We start from the raw sequence: 19,934 nt of genomic DNA, 5'->3' as shown, positions 1-19,934 counted from the left end.
AGATGCAGTAGACTAAGATTAATTTATAATTGAAGAAAAAAAATTGGTTTTGGTGCTGGAAATTTTCTTTAATTATAGAGCCAGGGATGCAGCTCAGCAGCACAGTGCCTGCCTGGCAAGTTCGAGGTCCTGAGTTAGATTCCCAGTACCAAAATAATTTTTTTTCTTCAATTATAAATTACAAATTTGCCACACCCTAAGTGCATGGTGCTTATAGAATGCATAGTTGTGTCCTTGACCTTCATGCTCATTCAACGCTCAGGTGCAGCTTCCAGCTCTGTCCACCACAATGCCCCACACAGCACTGCTTCTCAGCTGCCATGCTGGGCTTGCCCGTCGCATGTCTATGGTTAGCTGTATTCAGTGCCCACATGCTCACCAACATGCACAGCTGCCCATGGTCAAGTCTGGACCAGGAGCACCGGGCTGTACCTGACAGCCCAGGCATGTGTGAGTGCATGCCGGTCAGTGACATTCACTCAATGAGATCACCCATTTCTCAGCATGTATTCCATCATTAAATGACCCATGACTGTATGTATTCAGTGTGTACATATGACAAATGATGTGTACATTATACCTGTAAATTATGCATGCATATTATGTTATATATATCGATATACATGCATACATATAGGAAGTTCTCAATTTGCACAGTTTCAATAGATACACATTTTTATTATCACAGAATATGTGAATAGAACCAGGTATTCTGTGTTTGAACAATACAGTTCAAATTTCAATTATAAAGTTTTATTAACCATAGGTGGCTGCACGAAGTACTAATGCTCCTGCTTGTTCTTCAGTCCACAAATCATAAATGACATAAATGAGAAGGTACAAGAGGATCAGCAGCCAATTTTATCACTTCTCTCTAAATCTCTTCAGTGAACAGATCTAAAATTCAGAGACACGTAATTTTGTGCAAGGGAGCAGTTGGTACTGAGTAAAAACGGATGTTCAGAATTCGAACGTGTTTAGGAGAAATATGTGCTTCCTGAAATTTTACGATTTTTTTCTATATGATTTCTCTTCAATAAAATAATACACACGTGAAGAAAAAAATCCATGATTGATCACTGGCATATATGTTTTTCAGTTCACAGGAAAATATATGTTTTTTTCCAGCTGTCTCCCCATGATTAGACTTCTGTGACATTTATAAAAGATCAGAGGATAGGACCAGGGGTTTAGCTCAGTGGCGCCATGGCTACCTTGCAAGCACGAGGTCCTGAGTTCAATCCCCGGGAAAAAAAAATCAGAGGATGGAATTGGTCAACAAAGATGAAAGTGAAGCAGAGAGATGAAAAATGAGTGGGGCTAGGGGTGCAGCTCAGTGGTACAGCACTTGTTCCCCATGCACAGGACCCTGGGTTCCATCCCAGTACAAAGGGTGGAGAGGAAGGGTCGGGGAGAAGTTGGCAGGGGAGGTTAGAAGGGGAAGGGGGAAGGAAAGAAGAAAGGGCAGGGCAGGGCATCTTCCTAAGATATGTCCCTCCCAGGCTCTCAACCTCCTTTCACGTTTCTCACTGAATCCAGGCTAAAACCTAGAAGATTTCATACAAGGTCATAGTTTCTCTGACTGGATATCAAGGTCAGTACCCATGAGCCCCCTTCTGTCCCCGCAGAGGTGACTCCCATGGCTTCCCAGTATCTGGGACCTCACTGATGCCTGTGATTTATGCTGATCTGGTTTGAAATGTAGCTCCGCTATTCATGGACCACTGAAATCCAACTAGTCTTCCGCCCTGCGTCATCTCCAGGAAGTCCCAGATACAGCTCTTATGACTTCCTCTCTCCCTCCTCTGGCTGCCTGGAAGACACAGGCCCTGAATTTAGCATGTGCATGGCTGGGGCTGTTCTCCAGTTGATTCTGCAGGTCAGTCTGGAATTCCCCCACACTGGAGGAGGGATGGAAACTGAGCTCTGAGGAGTGACCCCTAAGGCTTCTGTTCCTGCAGGAGCTGTGAAATGGGAGTAAATGGGCTAAGCTAAGTGATCCTAAAAGCCTTTTCAGTTTTTTTGGTTTTGTTTTTGTTTTGTGGCACTGGGAATTGAACCCACCAGCTCTCTGCCACTGAACTACCTCCCCATCCCTTTTTAAATTTTGAGATAAGGTCTCACTGAGTTTCCAAGGGTGGCCTGGAATTTGCAATCCTACTGCCTCAGCCTTTCCAGTAGCTGGGGTTACAGATGTGTTCCACCACGCTCAGTGCCTTTACAGGTTTGAGAGATTCAATGCTTCTCATCAACCCTTGGTTTCCCAGAATCACTCAAGAAACCTGTAAATAGCAAGGCCTGTGCTGGGGGATAAGTAGTGCAATTGGCTTAGTGCAGAGCTCACACACCTGTAATCTCTCCTCAAACTGGATTGGGTAGTACGAACCTGTAGTCCCAGTACTTGGGACCCTGCAGCAGGAGGGTTATGTGAGCCCAGGAGCTCCAGGCCAGCCTGAGCAACACTGCCAAACTTTGTCTCAGACAAACAAGCTTCCCAGATGATTCTAAAACACAGACAGGACTGGGCAGGGGAGCCCAGCTGATTAAGATCTCCTGACTTTGGTGGCACGGTGGCACAGTCCTGTGATCCCAGCTGAGTACTTGGGAAGCTGAGGCAGGAGAGTCATGAGTTTGAGGCCTGCCTAGGCAACATAGTGAGGGCCCACCTCACACAAAACAAAGATCTGATTTTTAGACAAAGCTATGGCCTCATGCTGCCTCCTGGTGGTTAGGTCTCTCAATTCTGGCAGATTTCCACAGTTTATGGGTTTCAAGCCAGGTCAGGAAAAATGTAATGAAGGAAAAGAGGCCCAGCACTGTGCTGACAGGTAGTCCCAGATACTTGGGAAGCAGAGGCAGGAGGGTCACTTGAGCCTGTGGATTTGAGACAAGCCTTGGAAACTCTTCAAGACTCCATCTCAATAAAATAAAATAAAATAAAATAAAATAAAATAAAATAATAAAATAAAACAAGCTCCAATTCATTTGAAAAAGAGAAGACAAAGGAGGAGGAGACAACTTGGCTTCTCCAGGATCGCAAGTTTATAGGCACACAGGTGTTGCCCCCTCCCACATTCAGAGTTTTCCCCTGGCTCTGTCCTGTCTGCCTTCCTCCCTTGGTGTCACTCAAGCCAAGGCGACAGGGGTGCCATGGGCTCCTTGTTCCTCTGTGGCACATCCTGCCGAGGAAATTCATTGCACCATTCCCAGGCTTATTCTGTAGGACTGTTGTCTCTTCTCAGCAGAAAGTCTGAATATTTACCTTATTGAATGACTGTACACATTGGCCTAATACTCTCATGGGCTTCGGTCACAATCTCTTTTTGATTATTTGTCCAGTAGAATTTCCACAAGAGAAGAGTTTCAATTACTAAAATAAAAATTCAAGTAACTTCTCTTTTGATTATGAAAAGAAGTAGAAAATTTTACAAATTCTACAAAAGCAAAATGGAAAATATAAAATAAAATCATCTGCTAGTTAATATCTTGGGGGGATTTTGAGGATCTTGTAATATATTCTCTTTTTGGACTTCTATTTAGTTTTATGTAATAAAAGCAAACCTCACGAAGGGGTGAGCTTACTATACATTCCATTTCTATTCTTTTCACTTCCACGTGCTGTCACTATTCCTCCATGTCTGTCAATTATTCCTATCATGTTTTTAGCAGCTCTTTGTGTATTTGACCTGCTGGGGAATTATAGGTCCTTATTATTTTAAAAGCAAGTTAACATGGAAAATTATTTAAAATGATGCATACCTAAACACTTCATCTTACATCCAAACCAGTGTATTTCCGCTCTGTAATCTTTGGGCAATAGACAAACCCCTTTCTTGGACAGCAGGGCAACTTAACTTGAGTTCCTTGCATAAGTCATATCCAGAATATCCTGGCTTGACTTCTACAGCATGGATAAGGAGCAGAAAAGACACACACAGACACTGAATATCTACCTCCCAGTGTTTGCACATGTCTTGAGGCTTTTGATAACAAACACAACTGGCATAAAGAGGCATTTGCCGTGAACATGGCTGAGTCTTGGATGGCTTGTGCTGAGCTTTACAGGGCACAGATGTGCAGGTTGTCCAAGAGAGTCTGGTCCACCTTCAACAGTTTATAGGAAAGCAGAAATGTCAGTTTGGTAAATCACTTGCTGGAATAGGAAAGCACTTAGCTTTCTACTCCATGTGCCATAAGGAGTCATACAGTTCCCTGTTGTTGGAGATTCTCACAGTTTCTAGTTAAGTTCCCTCAAATTTGCTCAAATCCATGAAGAATCTTGGGATGGATTCCTGGGGTGGGGAGGGTGACTGCGTTTATGTGAATGCATGGGCCTGTGTACATGCATACACATGCACCAGGTATTTTTGGCATTTTGTCAGATAACTTTCAAAAAAGATTTGCTCGTGTATGCATTCTTCCATCAGACTGGTGCTGAGGGTGATCCTCCTCGGCACTGAGTTTGGTAACACTTTAAAAACTCACCAAAGTTGCTCAGTTTGATTGGTAAAATTTTTAAATGCATCCTGTTTTAGCTGGCATATTTTAGATTTGAAAATGAATATGTTCTTTTTAAAGATATTTTATTTTTTGCAAATTGATGAGCCTATTTTGTGCTCAGTTTTCTTTTCAGTTGTTTCTCTATTTCCTCTTTTTGTTTTTCGGTGTGTTTTTTGGTACTAGGGATTGAACTTGGAACTTTGCACTTGTGAGGCAGGTGGCAGAACCACTAAGCTAAATCCCCGGCCCTCTCTATTTCCTCTTGATGTGGATCCACGCTTTATAAATTAAGGATACCATACCTTTTCCCATCATTAACAGCATATATTAACATTATGTTTGCTTCTGTTATTTTGGAAATTTAAACTCACTTGAGTAGAAATCTCAGGGGAATATACCTTGAAATGTTTAAAATTAAATTCAGAAAATTTTTAGATGGTTTCAGTGTTTTGTTTTTTATATTATCTAGTTATTTATCTATTTATTTAGTGTTGAGTATGAAGATTCCTTGAGGTCTGGGTTGATGGTATAGCTAAGTGGCACAGTGCTTGCCTAGCATACACAAGGCCACAGGCTCAATCCCCAGCACAGAAAACAAAAACAAAAACAAATAACCCAACAGATTTTCGGAGGGCCCAGTTCAGCGCAGTAGTTTGCATATTCTTGGAACTTCCTGGGTTAACGATTAAAACATAGCATCAGGATAGCCCATTTATTGTTTTCAGTTATTATATATTAACTTCCTCTGCTTAAAAATATTAATGACTTGGCTTCCGGGCCACCATCTGTCCTGCTGCCCCTGGCCCAGAGAAAGGGGCTTCTGAGCCACTGTCCCACTGCTCCCAGCTCAGAGGAGGTGAGCTGCGCAGTTGCCAACAGCACCCCGCCGCTCAGGTCAAAATGAGAAGACACGTAAACAAATCTCAAAACCAGACTTCCAGATCACTTACAGCAACCCCAAAGGGAAACTAGATGGAACACTCTGATACTCAAACACCTGGACTCCCTGAACTGGCAACAAAAGAGGATCTGGAAAAAATGAAATCAGAAATAATTTCTCAGATAACAGCAGAGATTGTGCTCATAGTGCAAGACGTGATTAAGAAATCTAGAGAGGAGCTGAGGAACATGATGGAATCCCAACATAGGAAACAAATGGAATCCATAAAACAGATGCAAATAGATTTCCCAGAGATCAAAAACTCTGCTGAAAGTCTACACAGCAAAATGAGCCAATGTGAGGACAGAATTTCAGATATAGAAGATAAGATTGCAATTAGTGACTAGGAAAAGAAAAATTGCTTTAAAATTGTAAGGGACCATGAAAAATCAATCCAGCAGCTGCTAGACAATGCAAAGAAGAATGTCATAAGATTGATTGGAGTCAATGAAGAAAGAGGAGAGAGTGCAGATGACACAAAGAAGCGGTTCACAGAAGTGATGGCAGAAAGCTTCCCAAGCAGGGGAAAAGAGCTTGACATACAGATAAGCAAGGCATATAGGACTCCAAATAGCCATGATCAAAAAAAATCTGCACATAGGCATAAAATTGTGAAGATTTCAGAAACCCAACCGAAATACAAAGTTCTACAAGCAGTTAGAGAAAATAAACAAATCACATACAAAGAAAAACCTATCAGAATCACAGCAGACTTCTCAATGCAAACCATCAAGGCAAGAAGAGCTTGGAGTGATGTATTTCAAGCACTAAAGGAAAACAGCCTCCAACCCAGATTGATGTACCCTGCAAAACTATCTCTCAAAATTGATGGAGAAACAAGATAATTTCATGACAAAGAGCACCTTAGGAACTTCATGAATACCAAACCAGAACTCCAAAAAATTTTAGATAATATCCTAGGAGAAGACAATGAGGATCACAACCCCAAGAAGCCCAGCAGAATGAATCTGTCAGGCATGACAAGAAATTAAATGTAAAGGGGGAGAATCAAACAAAAAGAAAAAGTCATCACAATGATAAGTCAATATGTATCAGTTATAACCATCAACATTAATGGTCTCAATTCACCAATCCAAAGAAATAGACTGGCAGAATGGGTCAAGAAGCAAAATCCAACAATATGCTGCATATAAGAAACACAATTCAAAATGAAACTCATAGACTGAAAGTTAAAGGGTGGAAAACAATACTCCATGCCGTGGGAACCCAAAAAAAAGCAGGAGTAGCTATCCTCTTTGCAGATCAAGTAGATTTTAAACCAACACTGATTAAGAGAGACAAAGAAGGACACTACATCCTTGTAAAGGGAACAATCCAACAGGAATAGATGACAATCATAAATATCTATGCACCAAACAATAGTACACCCAACTATATAAAACAAATACTAACGGACATGAAAAGTCATATATGCACTAATGCAATAGTAGTGGAGGACCTCAATACCCCACTGTCACAAATAGATCACCTAGACAAAAAATAAGTAATGAAATACTAGAACTCAATCAAACTCTTGAACAAATGAACTTAACAGATGTTTACAGAGTGTTCCACCCTACAAAATCAGAATACACATTCTTCTCAGCTGCACACAGGTTGTTCTCCAAAATAGACCACATACTCACTCACAGAACATGTTTAAGTAAGTGCAAAGGAAGTGAAGTTATCCCCTGTATATTATCAGACCACAGTGAGATGAAACTGGAGATCAATAGGAAAAAAAACTGGAAAATTTTCATAAACACGTGGAAATTGAACAACACACTTCTGAATAACCAATGGGTCACAGAGGAAATTAAAGAAGAAATCAGACAGTTCCTTCAATTAAATGACAATGACAAGAGAACATATTGGAATCTATGGGACACAATGAAAGCAGTCTTATGAGGGAAATTCATAGCATTAAATACTCATATTAGGAAAACAGAGAGAGCCCAATTAAACAACCTGATGCTGAACCTCAAGCTTCTAGAAAAAGAAGAGCAAGACAAACCCAAAGCTCATACAAGGGAGGAAATTGTAAAGATCAGAGCAGAAATCAATCCAATGGAGACTAAGAGAACGATACAAAAAAAATCAATGAAGCCAAGAGTTGGTTTTTCAAAAGAATAAACAAAATTGACAAACCCTTAAACAACCTTATTAGAAAAAGGAAAGAAAAAACCCAAATCCATGCAATTAGGAATGAAAAAGATGAAATTACAACAGGCCCAGCAGAAATCCAGAGGATCATCAATACCTACTTCCAGAACCTATATGACAATAAGATGGAAAACACAGAAGAAATGGACAGATTCCTAGATACATATGAATTACCAAAGTTGAACGAAGAAGACCTAAATATTCTAAACAACCCAATGTCAATCAATGAAATTGAAAATGTAATTAAAAATTTACCAACTAAGAAAAGCCCAGGTTCTGATGGCTTCACTGCTGGATTCTACAAGACATTTAGAGAGGAACTACTGTGACTACTGTTTAAACTCTTCAATGAAATTGAAAGGGAAGCAATACTCCCAAATTCATTGCTGGAAGCAAGCATCACCTTGATCCCCAAAGCAGAGAAAGACTCAACTGAAAAACAGAACTCTAGGCCAATCTCACTAATGAACATAGATGCAAAAATCCTCAATAAGATACTGGCAAATAGAATGCAGAAGATCATCAAGAAGATCATACAACCTGACCAAGTGGGATTCATCCCAGGGATGCTGGGATGGTTCAACATACACAAATCATTAAATGTAGTACACTATATCAACAGAGCCAAGGACAAAAACCATATGATTATCTCCATAGACGCAGAAAAAGCATTTGACAAAATCCAACACACATTTATGATAAAAACCCTACAAAAAATTGGAATAGATGGTCTCTACCTCAATGTGATAAAAGCCACCTATGAAAAGCCAACAGCCAATATCATACTAAAAGGTCAAAAACTGAAATCCTTCACACTCAAATCAGAAACAAGACAATGATGTCCATTATTACTACTCTTGTTTGATATAGTTTTAGAAACATTAGCCATGGCAATTAGACAAGAGAAAGAAATAAAAGGAATAAAGATAGGAAATGAAGAAGTCAAATTGTCATTATTTGCAGATGACATGATACTCTATATAGAAGACCCCAAGAACTCCACCAAAAGACTTCTTGACTTAATAACCAAATTCAGTAAAGTAGCTGGATACAAGGTCAACACACAAAAATAAATAGCTTTACTCTACATGAACAACAGACTCACTGAGACAGAAATAGGACAAACAATTCCTTTCACAATAGCATCCAAAATACTGAAATACCTAGGAATGAACCTAACAAAAGAAATCAAAGACCTCTTCTCTGAAAACTATAGCACTCTGAAAAGAGAGATTGAAGATGATATCAGAAAATGGAGACACATACCCTGTTCCTGGGTAGGAAGAATCAACATAGTGAAAATGGCCATACATTCAAAACTGCTCTATAGATTCAATCCAATCCCAATTGAAATCCCAGCAGCATGCATCATGGACCTTGAGAAAACAATCCAAAAATTCATTTGGAACAAGAAGAGACCCAGAATAGCAAAAGCAATTCTAGGTAACAGAGACATGGCAAGGGGTATCACAATCCCCAACCTGCAACTCTACTACAAAGCTACTGTGATAAAAACAGCATGATACTGGCAAAGAAACAGACCAGAGGACCAGTGGAACAGATTAAAAGATGCAGAAACAACGCCAGACACACTCAGCCATCTCATCTTTGATAAAGGAGCCAAACACCCTCACTGGAGGAAAGATAGCCTCTTTAATAAATGGTGCTGGAAAAATTGGGTTTCCACTTGCCAAAGATTAAGATTAGACCTATATCTCTCACCATGCACTAAACTAAAATTGAAATGGATTAAATATCTCAATATTAAAATAGAAATGCTGAACCACCTGAAACGGAGGTTAGGTAGAACTCTTGAAGAGACTGGTGTAGGATAAGATTTTATGAACAAAACCTCAGTTGCCCGTGAACTAGCACAAACAATCAACAAGTGGGATCTCTTCTTATTAAAAAGCTTCTGCACAGCAAGAGAAACCACCAGCAGGGTGAAGAGACAACCCACAATGTGGGAAAAAATCTTCACCTGATGTTCCTCAGACAAAAGTCTACTATCTTGACTCTATAAAGAACTTAAACAGATCAGACCTCCCAAATTTAAAGACCCAATCCCAAAATGGGCATCTGAAATGAATAGACATTTCTCAAACAAAGAAGAAGAAATATCAAATAAATACATTAAAAAAATGTTCAACATCACTGGTCATTTGAGAGATGCAAATGAAAACAAGGCTGAGATTCCACCTCACCCCAGAAAGAATGGCTGCTATCATGAAATCAACCAATAACAAATGCTGGCTGGGCTGTGGGGAAAGAGGAACCCTGCTCCACTGCTGGTGGGAGTGTAGACTGGTGCAACCACTGTGGAAATCAGTATGGAGATACCTCAGAGAACTAGGACTGGAAGTCCCATTTGACCCAGCTATTCCCCTGCTGGGGATCTTCCCCAAAGAATTAAAAGAATCATACCACAGTGATATATGTGCACCCATGTTCATGGCAGCACAATTCATAGTAGCTAAAACTTGGAAACAGCCCAAATGCCCATCAACTGGAGACTGGGTAAAGAAAATGTGGTTTTAAAAAAAATAAAATGGAGTACTACTCAGCCATAAAAAATGAAAAATTAGACACTTATTGCTAAATGGAAGCACATTGAGGTGATACTCTTAAGTGAAATAAATAGGACACACATGTGTAAATACCAAATAGTTTCTCTAGTGTGAGAATCTGAAAGTGTAAAAATAAGGACTAAAAAGTATAATAGATAATGTGAAATGGGAAGAAAAGGGGCAAAGCGGAGGTGGGAAGTGGGAGGGGTAGGGGAAAGGAAAGAAGGGAATGGAATTAATATGAGAAAATGAAAAAAAGGAAACATAGTCTTTATAAATAGGGAGGGATGGAGGGCTTGAAGGGAGGGCAGGGGAATGGGGAAAAAATAAGAACCAAGAGACATTATGCAAAGATGCAAATTTCCAATGGTGAATGTCATTATATTGTATACCTAAAATGTACCAATAAAATTAAATTTTAAAAAAGAATCTGTTTTATTAAAAGAGTAAGGTCATGAGTAAATGAGTAAAGAATGAGGCCTTCATTTATGTGCATTGTTTTTAGAGTTACGGATTGTGCTGGATTTACCTAAACTCTGAGGTGAGAAGAATAATCCCAGGTGAGTTGTGAATGGATAGACAGAAGAGCTAATATTTATCAAGTGCTTGCTTTGGGTTATTCTGAGTACTTCCCACACATTTATTTACTTAAACCCCATAGCAGTATGTGAAGTTGGGCCCTACTAATTTCTTCATTTTACACATGAGGAAAAAGGATACAGAAAGGTTAAGTAGTTTATTCAAAGTCACCCGGCTGGTATGTGCTGGGGCTGCAGCGTGGGCAGCTGGACATCAGAGCCAGCAACCTCAACCACTACACTCCGTACCACATCCTAGGTAAGAAGGCCATCTAAGGCCGGTCCTCATGTCCCAGTAAAGAACTCAGGCACTGCAGTCTCCATGCTGTCACAAACAGACATTTCCTGAAATAGCGCGACACTGGCTCATTCTTTCTTAGGATTTAATGGAAATCGATGCTTCAGCAAGCTGAACCCTAAGTCAGACTGTAAGACCAGGAGTACTCTTTCCTCTCAGGTCCACAGCCATTAGTTGCTCAGTGGGCACAGCAGTGTGTGCTATGTGCAAACCGCCCTGCTCAGGGTGGTGGTGACGATGACCTAGCCCTTCCCCCAGGGAAATCACTGTGGAGCTAAAGAGATGACATTATACTCCAGGTGGTAAATGCCAGGAAAGGGATGCTCGGCACACTGTGGGAGCTCAGAGAAGGGACAGGTCACTCAGAGCCCAGGGAGAAGAATCAGAGAAGACTTATAGGAGGAAGTGACACCTGGGCTATTGGGAGGGGAGCCCTTTCAGTTTCTGCTCCCTCCCAGCGACAGTGGCTCCTTTAGTATAGCCACCTTGGCCTGTCTCTGCCTATTTATTTCCTCAGTGTCCAGAAATGGAGAGGCAGTTCTGTGATTCCTAACTAGGGTTGAAAAAATGGGGCATCCACATCCACATGGTGCCTTTCCTTCTCTTTAGAGAGACCAGCCTGCTCACACTCATGTGCACTTGGACCCGACCTGACTCCCGTGAGCTCCCTAGGAGCGAAGGTGTGGGGAATCTGACTCCAAAAGGCATGAAGACGTGGCAGAAAGAGACAGGAGGCTTCTGGGCAGGGCCCAATCCAAGTGAGGTCCAGAGAGGGATAGGTGCTGTCATTGTCCACCTAGACTCCTTTCGAGAAGCAGCTGCTCTCACACTCCAGCTACTTCTGGGGAGCTGCAACCATAGATCCCTGACCATCCCATTTTCAACCAAGAACAGAGATGGCAGCGTGACTCATGTTGTGCCAGTTGTACTTTCTCTCCAAAAAGTGGCAGTTAGAGCTGATGTGTGCAGCAGTGGGCCCACATCCTTTCCTTCTCCATGTCCGGGCAACCCTGACAAAGGATGTCTGCCATGCTTATACGAGTGGCCTTCTGCTTCCCCCAACCAAAAGAGCCCCTAGGTTAGGTGATTCCCCAGCTTCATGTCATAGAGTTTTCTGGATTCCTATCTAATCTCATTCCTCTGTGTGCTGTGTGGTATCCAGGGAGTGGCATCTGCACATCCAAGGTGTTGATACCAGAGCACCTGGAGTTCAGAAGGTGACCAGACAGGATGCCAGAATGGTATCCAGATAGGATTTCCTTCCCCTGTGTTCTGCAGAAGCAGACAATCACGTGATTCCCATTCCACCAGACCACTGTCAGTGGGAGCAGTTTCCAGGTGGCCTCCTCTTATAACCATGACCTGGACTTTGGTGAGGGAATGGAAACAAGGCCTCCCTACATACTCTTATCTCCATTTGAGTTCTGGGCTGGGTTTTCCCCCATACTTGGTTTATTATTTGTTCTCATTAAGATTCTCCAGCCTCTGCCCACCAATGGTGTGAGCAGCCTGAAGTGTTCTGGGAAAACAAGCTAATTTCATTGGCAGCAACCGCCTAGGGTATCTTTCTAGGGCGGGGAGAAGGACCGGAATGGGTAGGCAGATTGCCACCTCTGGGAGAAGTCCGCCTTTTTCCTTTGGCCTGCACAGTGCTTTGGAAACATGTGGATTCACTGCCGTGGTTTAGAAACCAGGAGCTTTCACCTGGTCTGTACCCACGCTCCTGCCTTGGCAACATCCAGCTGGGACTGGATATCCACTGTCGCCATAGTGGGGCATGAACTCTGCAGCTTTCCAGCCTCCGTGTGGCTCCCTGCATTCAGTTCTGTTTCCAGCCTTGTACACATGCACATTCCTGTCCTCAAGCTGGAGATTGCTGTATAAGGGTTTGGGCAGTGTATACAACTTCCAGCATTCCTGCTACACCTTTTACTCACTTGCCAGCATCTGCACCCTCATACCGCAGGGGTAACTTCTATTTCTACAAATGAACAGTCTGTCCTCCCCTCCCAAGCCAATCTCTTTACTGTGAACTGGATCCCCCCTTGCTATGGTTTGAACAGTTCTGTCGCCTTCAAACTTCATGCTGGGAATTTCATCCTCAGTGCAACAGTGGTGGACAGCAAGCCCTTTGGGAGGTGTGCAGGTCATGCAGGCTCCTCTCTCATGAATGAATGCACAGAGTTTCAAAAGAGGCTTGTAACTTGGGCTTCATCTCCTCTACTGTCCTTCTGCCACATAAGGACACATTCCATGGGCACAGCCCTTAAGGGAGTATCTTGGAAGCAGAGAGACAAGGCTCCCATGCTTCCTGCGCCATGATCTTGGACTTCCCGGCCTCCAGAACTAGGAGAAATCAATTTCTGTGCTTTATAAATTTCCCAGCCTTGGTGTGTTTCCAGGACTATGCAAACAGACTAAGGCATCAGGCCTCTTACCGACTCAAGGATGCCATTCCAGCGACTTCCATTCTCTCCACCATCATCATGATTTCTCTCTCCCAGATCATTCCTCAGAACACAAGTACGCAGTTTCTCCTCTGTCTTAATGAAAGCCTCTCTTACTGTGCCCTTGGCCCAGGCAGCTCCAGCCTCCTGGTTGCCCTCTTGTGCAGGCAAATGCTCTAAGGGATGATATGCGCCCATCGTCTCCAATTCAGCTCTTCCCATTCTCTCTGAAAACTATGCCACTCAGGCATTAACCCCATCACTCAAGCAAAACTGTTCTCGACACTATCACCAATGCTAAATTTGTGTCACTAACTCTGAGTGACTTCTCAGACTCACTGGCCTGCCAGCGCTATTCATCCGAGCTGACTGCTCTCTCCTCCTTGGTAACGTTCTTCACTTGATGTCTAAGATGCCTACCTCACTGGCCACTCCTTTTCATTCTCTTTGGAGGTTCCTCCTCTTTCCCCAAACTCTTGAGCACCATGAAGTTCAATACAGGCTGAATATCCCTTATCTAAAATGCTTGAAAAGTGTTTTGACTTACGGACATTTTTTTCAGATTTGGAGTAGTATCTTTAAGTATTATACATAATGAGCTATCTTGGGGATAGGACCCAAGTCTAAACACGACTTTCATTGATGTTTTCTTTATACCACATATAGCAGCCTACAGGTAATTTTATGCATTATTTAAAATAATTTTGTGCGCAAAACAAAGTTCCATGATATAGAATTCTCCACTTACGGTGGAAATGTTGGTGCTCAGAAAGTTTTACATTTTTGGTTTTGAGTTTTGTGTAAAGGAATATCCAAATGTAAATGGTTCTATTTCTTCCTCCGGGCACCCAAAGGGACTCATTTAATCTCACCCTTTAAATACATCCACACGTCAGCAACTCCCTAAATTTATACTGCAGTCCAGGCCTTTCTCTAAACTCCAGGCTCATTTATTCCAAACTAAATTGATCTTCCTAAAACCTCATCCCCTTGGTTTCTCCCACCTCCCTCCTACACATCCATCCTGGTAGTTTTCGTGCTGTAGCAGTTTGGGTGTCCCCTCCTCTGGAGTCTTGAGACCCTGAAAGCCAGTGCAGTAGCAGCTTCCAGACCCCGCAGGGAGCTCCCCCAGCAGCAGCACAGAGGAGAGAGACCTGCGATGGACCACACCGCAGGTACTCCATGTGGAGCACATGCTGGGAGCAATGACAGCAGTAAATATGGACAGAAAATAACCATCTTTGCAATCACAGTAAGTGGGACTTGTTATCTGAGCACTAAAACCTAAGTGGGGGTTCCCGGCTCTGGAGAGCAGCTCCTCAGGACAGCAAGGCCAGCTTCTTTCCGAGTGGCCTGGTCTTCAGTCCTTGTAACTTCTCATCTTTCAGCGCCTTCAGGAATTTATCTGCAGGAGAGAAAGCAAACTCAGCTGTAGAGAAAAGGGCTTAGCTATAGAGAAAAGGGCTCTAAAAATCTCTTCCAGAGTAAGCTTCTGGGAAACCAAAGGTGTTTTCTACAGAAGCCTAAAACCCACTTGTGATCCAAGATGAGAGGAAAAAGTCCTAGCAGCCAAAACACATCTGACCCGGTGAACAGATAGTTAGAAATTCTGGCCTTAGGGAGGCCCAAGTCTTCCAGGGAATTGTTTTCCTTTCATGGCTATGAGAAAGGCTATGTTCCAGGGTGCATGATGAACTGGGGTCATGCTAGGCATGCAGGTTATTTCGCACTTTTCCTCTTTGTGTGGCGTGGGCTCCCATTTAACCTGTTGTATATGTTAGGCAGGTTAGACATTAGTGGGCCTGAGGAAGAAGGGGTGTATGTGTCCAAAATAGCATGCTTTGCCAGTTACACTTAAGGAAAGAAATGAAGAATTCAATGTATACTATATGATAATTTCTTAGGTCTTCGGCCTATGGGGCTGAGTCCAGATTACAGATAAAGGGATCCCGCCAAACACGATGGCATTTTAAGGTCATATGTTGCATGCATGCCTTTTGCTATCTGCCACCTGGCTGTGCCTCAGTTCAGAAACTCAATTCTCTCTGAATTGGATGAGAACCGAATCAAATTTCCCCACAGGTCAACATTGAACACAACCACTGAATTTGATTCCATTCATATCCAACTCAGTTTGGGATCAGACTCGTGGGAAGAATCAAGTTTGTGAACTGAAGTAGCACTGTATTTCCAAAGTAAGGCAGGCAGCATTCCTGGGTGCTACGGCCTATGCTCAATGATATTATATAGGGGAGCGTTCTTTAAAGACCCTCCCTTCTTGAGCTGAGACGTGGTCTACTTCCTAGACTGACCACCTGAAAGGAACAAGGGAGACATTTTTGAGATATCAACATTTCAGAGTAACCCGTACAAAAAAATGTTGATAGGAAAATACAGTATGTAAATAGAAGGGATAATCATCATACTTCCCAAAAACTCAGGAGTAACTTTTGTGTGCATAAAAAGGCATCCAAACTCCCACTTGGGGCAGATGCCTTCGTGGCATTGCTGGCCTGCTCTCTGGAAGGCCTAACTCGCTATATATCCATCTGCTTTACAATAAATTCTACCTAGACTTCTGTGTGGCCACCTATGTGCCTTGGCTTCATTCTTTCATCAAGGGCACAAAGAACCAAAGAGCAAAGTGAGCAGCTGGTTCCTCTCTGCATCAGGGCCTGGCTTCCTGCTGACAGTATCCAACAGTCGGCACAGTCTTTCTAGAACCATCCTCCCTCCTCCAATGGGCAAGCGCAAGTTTAACCAGACAGGTGATGGGAAGGGACAGCTCCTGAAGACTGTGCGATAGATCTTTCTGGGAGTACAAATGGACTTAGCTCCCTCGCCCTCCAGCACGAATCAGCCTACACACCAGAGGACCCCTACCCACATCAGCACCTGGCCTGTTCCAGATCCCTCAGACTTCACCCTGAGATCAGATGGCAGAGTATAGGACCCCGGTGTGGGGCCACAGAATCGCAGGGAGGCTGCCCTCCAGCCTCCAGCACTGAGACGTGGAGTGTCCCAAAGCCTCTCCGTTAAAGTCCTTGGGCTTTCTGGGTCCTGCACAATTCCTGCCTCCCCCTACAGACACTCCAATTGACCCTCACCTACTTCCCCCTCCTCCCACCTGAAGGCCCCACTTTGCTTGGACAGGAAACCTTCAAGGTCTTTATATAAAGGCTGGCTCTGGTGGTTGGAAGTCCAGTCCCCAGGGGCCTGAATATTACTGTGCAGTTAAATGTCAAGATGGGGAGGGGTGGGTGGAGACCTAGGTGTGGGGCTGAGTCCAGATTACAGATATCTCTTAGTATGGAGTCTGAAGCTAAAGATTGCCTGCACTTCAGACTTGGGGTAGAGGAAGAAGTCAGCGGGAACCCAGGATGGGGGCGGAGCCTGGGTTCTGGGGAACAGATTTTGGATCAGGGACTCCTGAGGGCTCGAGTGTGCGCCTATAGCCACCTTGTGGGGCCAACCAGGGAGGGTGGGCTCGGGTGGCCCTGGCGAAGTCACCCACAGCGCTGGGAGTCGAAGCCGTCCCCAATGATGTCGAGCAACTCCAGCTCCTTAATCTGGATCTCCAGCTCGCACAACTCCTCGGGGTGGAGGGCAGAGGCGAGCGGGGAGCCCGCGGGGCTGGGAGCCGTGGGCGAGGGAGCCACCTCAGGGCCCGGCGGCGGCGAGTAGAAGCACAGAGGCTCATAGGGGATGGAGGCCAGGCCTGAGGGCCAGGGGCACTCGCCGGGGGGACCCACGCCAGGCGGCGGCCGGGGCTCCAGGGCGAAGGGCACCTGGGGCAGGGGTCCGTCCCCCGCCTCCTCGCCCGCCGGCGCCCCGCCCGCCTTCAGCGGCTCGAAGAGCTTCTCCCAGATGTTGAACTCTTTGAACGGAGAGGAGGAGATGCCACCGTCGTAGAGGGACGGGAAATAGCGGGGCGGTGCCGGCCGCTGGCTCATCCTGGGACTCCGGCTGCCGCGCCGCACCTTCGGCATCTTTTGAATGAGTGTGCGTGGGAGGAACCCCGCGCCGGGAGACTCGCGCCAAGGCTCTGACTCACTGGCGTCCCACGTTCCACAGGCCACGCCCCGAAGGAGCGGGCCCACTCCTTCGCCCCCGCCCCGCCCCGAGTGGGCGGGGAACTGAAGTTCGGAGGCCACGCCCCAGAACCTGGGCTGTCCATTGAAAGCATGGCCTCGCTGCTGTTGGGGCAAAGCCTCTCCTCAAGGCAGGCCCTTGGCTTCCACTTTGCTGGCAGAGGCCCCGTAGCCCCGCCCCCGGCCCGGCCTGGCCCCGAGGCTCCTCCCTCTGCCTCTTGGGTCCCCAAGCCTCCTGCTGTCACATCCTAATCTGTACCCAAAAGCAGGAAGCGGGGAGTTGGCCAAGGCTGCAGGAGTAAACTTTGCTCAGCCTTCCTCTCCCTTTATGAGGGAGAGCATATTTCCTAACAGCCTTCCCTGGCCCTCCCAGCTGGCTTCTTCCTGGCCTCACTGACCGCCCAGAGAAAGTGAGTGCTAATTTTTCATTCCCTACACTGGGAGGCAAAGGAGAAGAGGATTGCTAGGGAATGGCTATTAGAGCCAACTTATGTTTCTGCCAAACTTAGCAGTATCGTGGAATATCTGGAAAATGGGAACCTCATCTGGACTTGCAATGGCCTGGAAGCAAAGAATGTTTTCAGTGAAGTGCAGTTCTCTCTCAAACGCGTAAGTTATCTGGAGCTGACAGACAACAAATTAACCACCAAAAGGAAATCCTCCTGGGCCCACCTCAAACCCCTCACACTTTGTTCTTGAGCCCTTGGCACTGTGTCCAAGGGACGTCACCAGCTCATTTATGCATAGCCTGTATTAGCGTTGGATTGATAGGAAGCAATTATTATTGGGTGATACACAAGGATGGGTGGGGGTTACTTAAGATCACATGTAGCACTAGCTCCACAAGTGAACTGTATGTGTGTGTCTTACTTTCCCATGGCTGAAACAAAATACCTGCCACCCACAAGTTAAAGGAAGAAAGGTTCATTTCAGCTCACAGTATATAGAGGCTTCAGTCCATAGTTGCCTGGTTCCAAGGCAGGGCAGCATGACAGAGAAGAAACAGTCCATGGCAGGACAGACAGGAGCAAGTAGCAAGCCTTCCTTTTCCTTTTATCCAAAGCAGCCTACAGGCCTACTGGATGGTGCCACCCACACCCAGGGTAGGCCTTCCCATTATCCACATCCAGAACTATGTTAAACCTATCAGTGGACTAATCCACTGATATCATGGGTATCACACACCCATGTTCCATCCACTCCCAAAAGCCCCACGTGGGGGTGCAGGAGCTTTTGGGTGACACTGAAAAAATATATATTTTTTTCATAATTTATGAAAATGTTTATATGCATATTTTATATACATATTCATGTGTATATGTATGTGTATAACAGCAAAGTAAAGTCAGGGTATCCAAGCTGGGTAACCTTCAGCAAGTTGCTTAAAATCTGAGTCAGTTTTCTATGTAGTAGAAATAAAAAAGTCAGGCTTCCCCATAGGGTTGTTTGAGATTATCAAGCAGAAGGCGGAAGAATGTGTATGAGGCACTTGAAAACTTGGAAACTGTCCAAATGTAAGGGGGAGTGCTCCGGTTGAGGGCTTATCTGAAACTTTACACTGACCTGTGAACTTCTTGAGAGCAAGAAGCCATCCCAAGTGTCCCATAATTCTCAGCATATTATAAGGCTGGATAAAGATTTGGAAACTTTTAAAATAGTGTCATGAGGCCGGGGATTTAGCTCAGTGGTTCCAGCGCCTGCCTTGCAAGTGTAAGGTCCAGAGTTTGGTCCCTGGTACCAAAAAAAATACAATAAAATAAATAAAAAATAAAATAATGTCATGTGTATGGGAACTATGGAGATCAGAATATACTAATCTAAAATATGCCACTTTGGGGCCAGGGATTTAGCTCAGTGGTTCAGCCACCTGCCCCACAAGTGCGAGGACCCGAGTTTGATCTCCAGTACCAAAAAACAAAACAAAAAAAGTGCCACTTTGACATCAGAATTCTTTTGGCTTGAAAGCAGGTGAACAAGAACTCCCCTTTCTTCCTCCAAGGAGGAGATAAAGTTCCCTCTGTAAAGGTAACATCTATTTTCCTTTGTGAAACTGTCTCTCCTTACCTGTCTCATGCCAGGGGACAGGCTCATCACTGGAGGGGACGCTAACTTGAGTCTATGTAATGAACCTTACTAAAGAGCCTGCACTTTGCATTCGTTTCACCATTTTTTGCTATTCCCACACTCCATTGGCCCTAGAAACCCAAATCCTTTTCCTTTGACCTGTCACTTCTCTGTGCATCACTCTTTGTTAAAATGGTATATAAGCTCTCAAGCATAACCACTTCTGTGGGTAATCACTTTCTTTCTGTGAAGCCCCCAAGTGCATGAGTAATGAACCTGTCCTTCT

The 19,934-nt window shown here is 44.3% G+C and overlaps 1 protein-coding gene across 2 annotated transcripts; it reads right to left on the bottom strand.

Annotated features, from left to right (window-relative positions):
• Positions 1-10,160: 10,160 nt before the first annotated feature.
• LOC101710581 (uncharacterized protein C11orf91 homolog) lies at positions 10,161-19,072 on the bottom strand. Of its 2 annotated transcripts, none has more exons than XM_021264140.2 (2): positions 16,953-19,072; positions 10,161-14,898 (listed from the first exon to the last, which is right to left on the bottom strand). In XM_021264140.2, exon 1 carries the CDS (start codon positions 17,480-17,482, stop codon positions 17,000-17,002), a length of 483 nt encoding a protein of 160 aa, XP_021119799.1. In that variant the 5' UTR covers positions 17,483-19,072; the 3' UTR covers positions 10,161-14,898; positions 16,953-16,999. The 2 variants fall into 2 exon arrangements, with proteins under 2 accessions (XP_021119799.1, XP_004852124.2); XM_004852067.3 differs by having other exon boundaries at positions 17,008-19,070.
• Positions 19,073-19,934: the final 862 nt, after the last annotated feature.

This window comes from Heterocephalus glaber, unplaced genomic scaffold (assembly GCF_053883595.1).
Source record: "Heterocephalus glaber isolate CG9 unplaced genomic scaffold, H.glaber_assembly_v1.0 deba00000594, whole genome shotgun sequence".
NCBI lineage: Eukaryota > Metazoa > Chordata > Mammalia > Rodentia > Bathyergidae > Heterocephalus > Heterocephalus glaber.
Note: the sequence above shows the minus strand (reverse complement) of the source record. Positions and strands in the feature narration are given on the sequence as shown.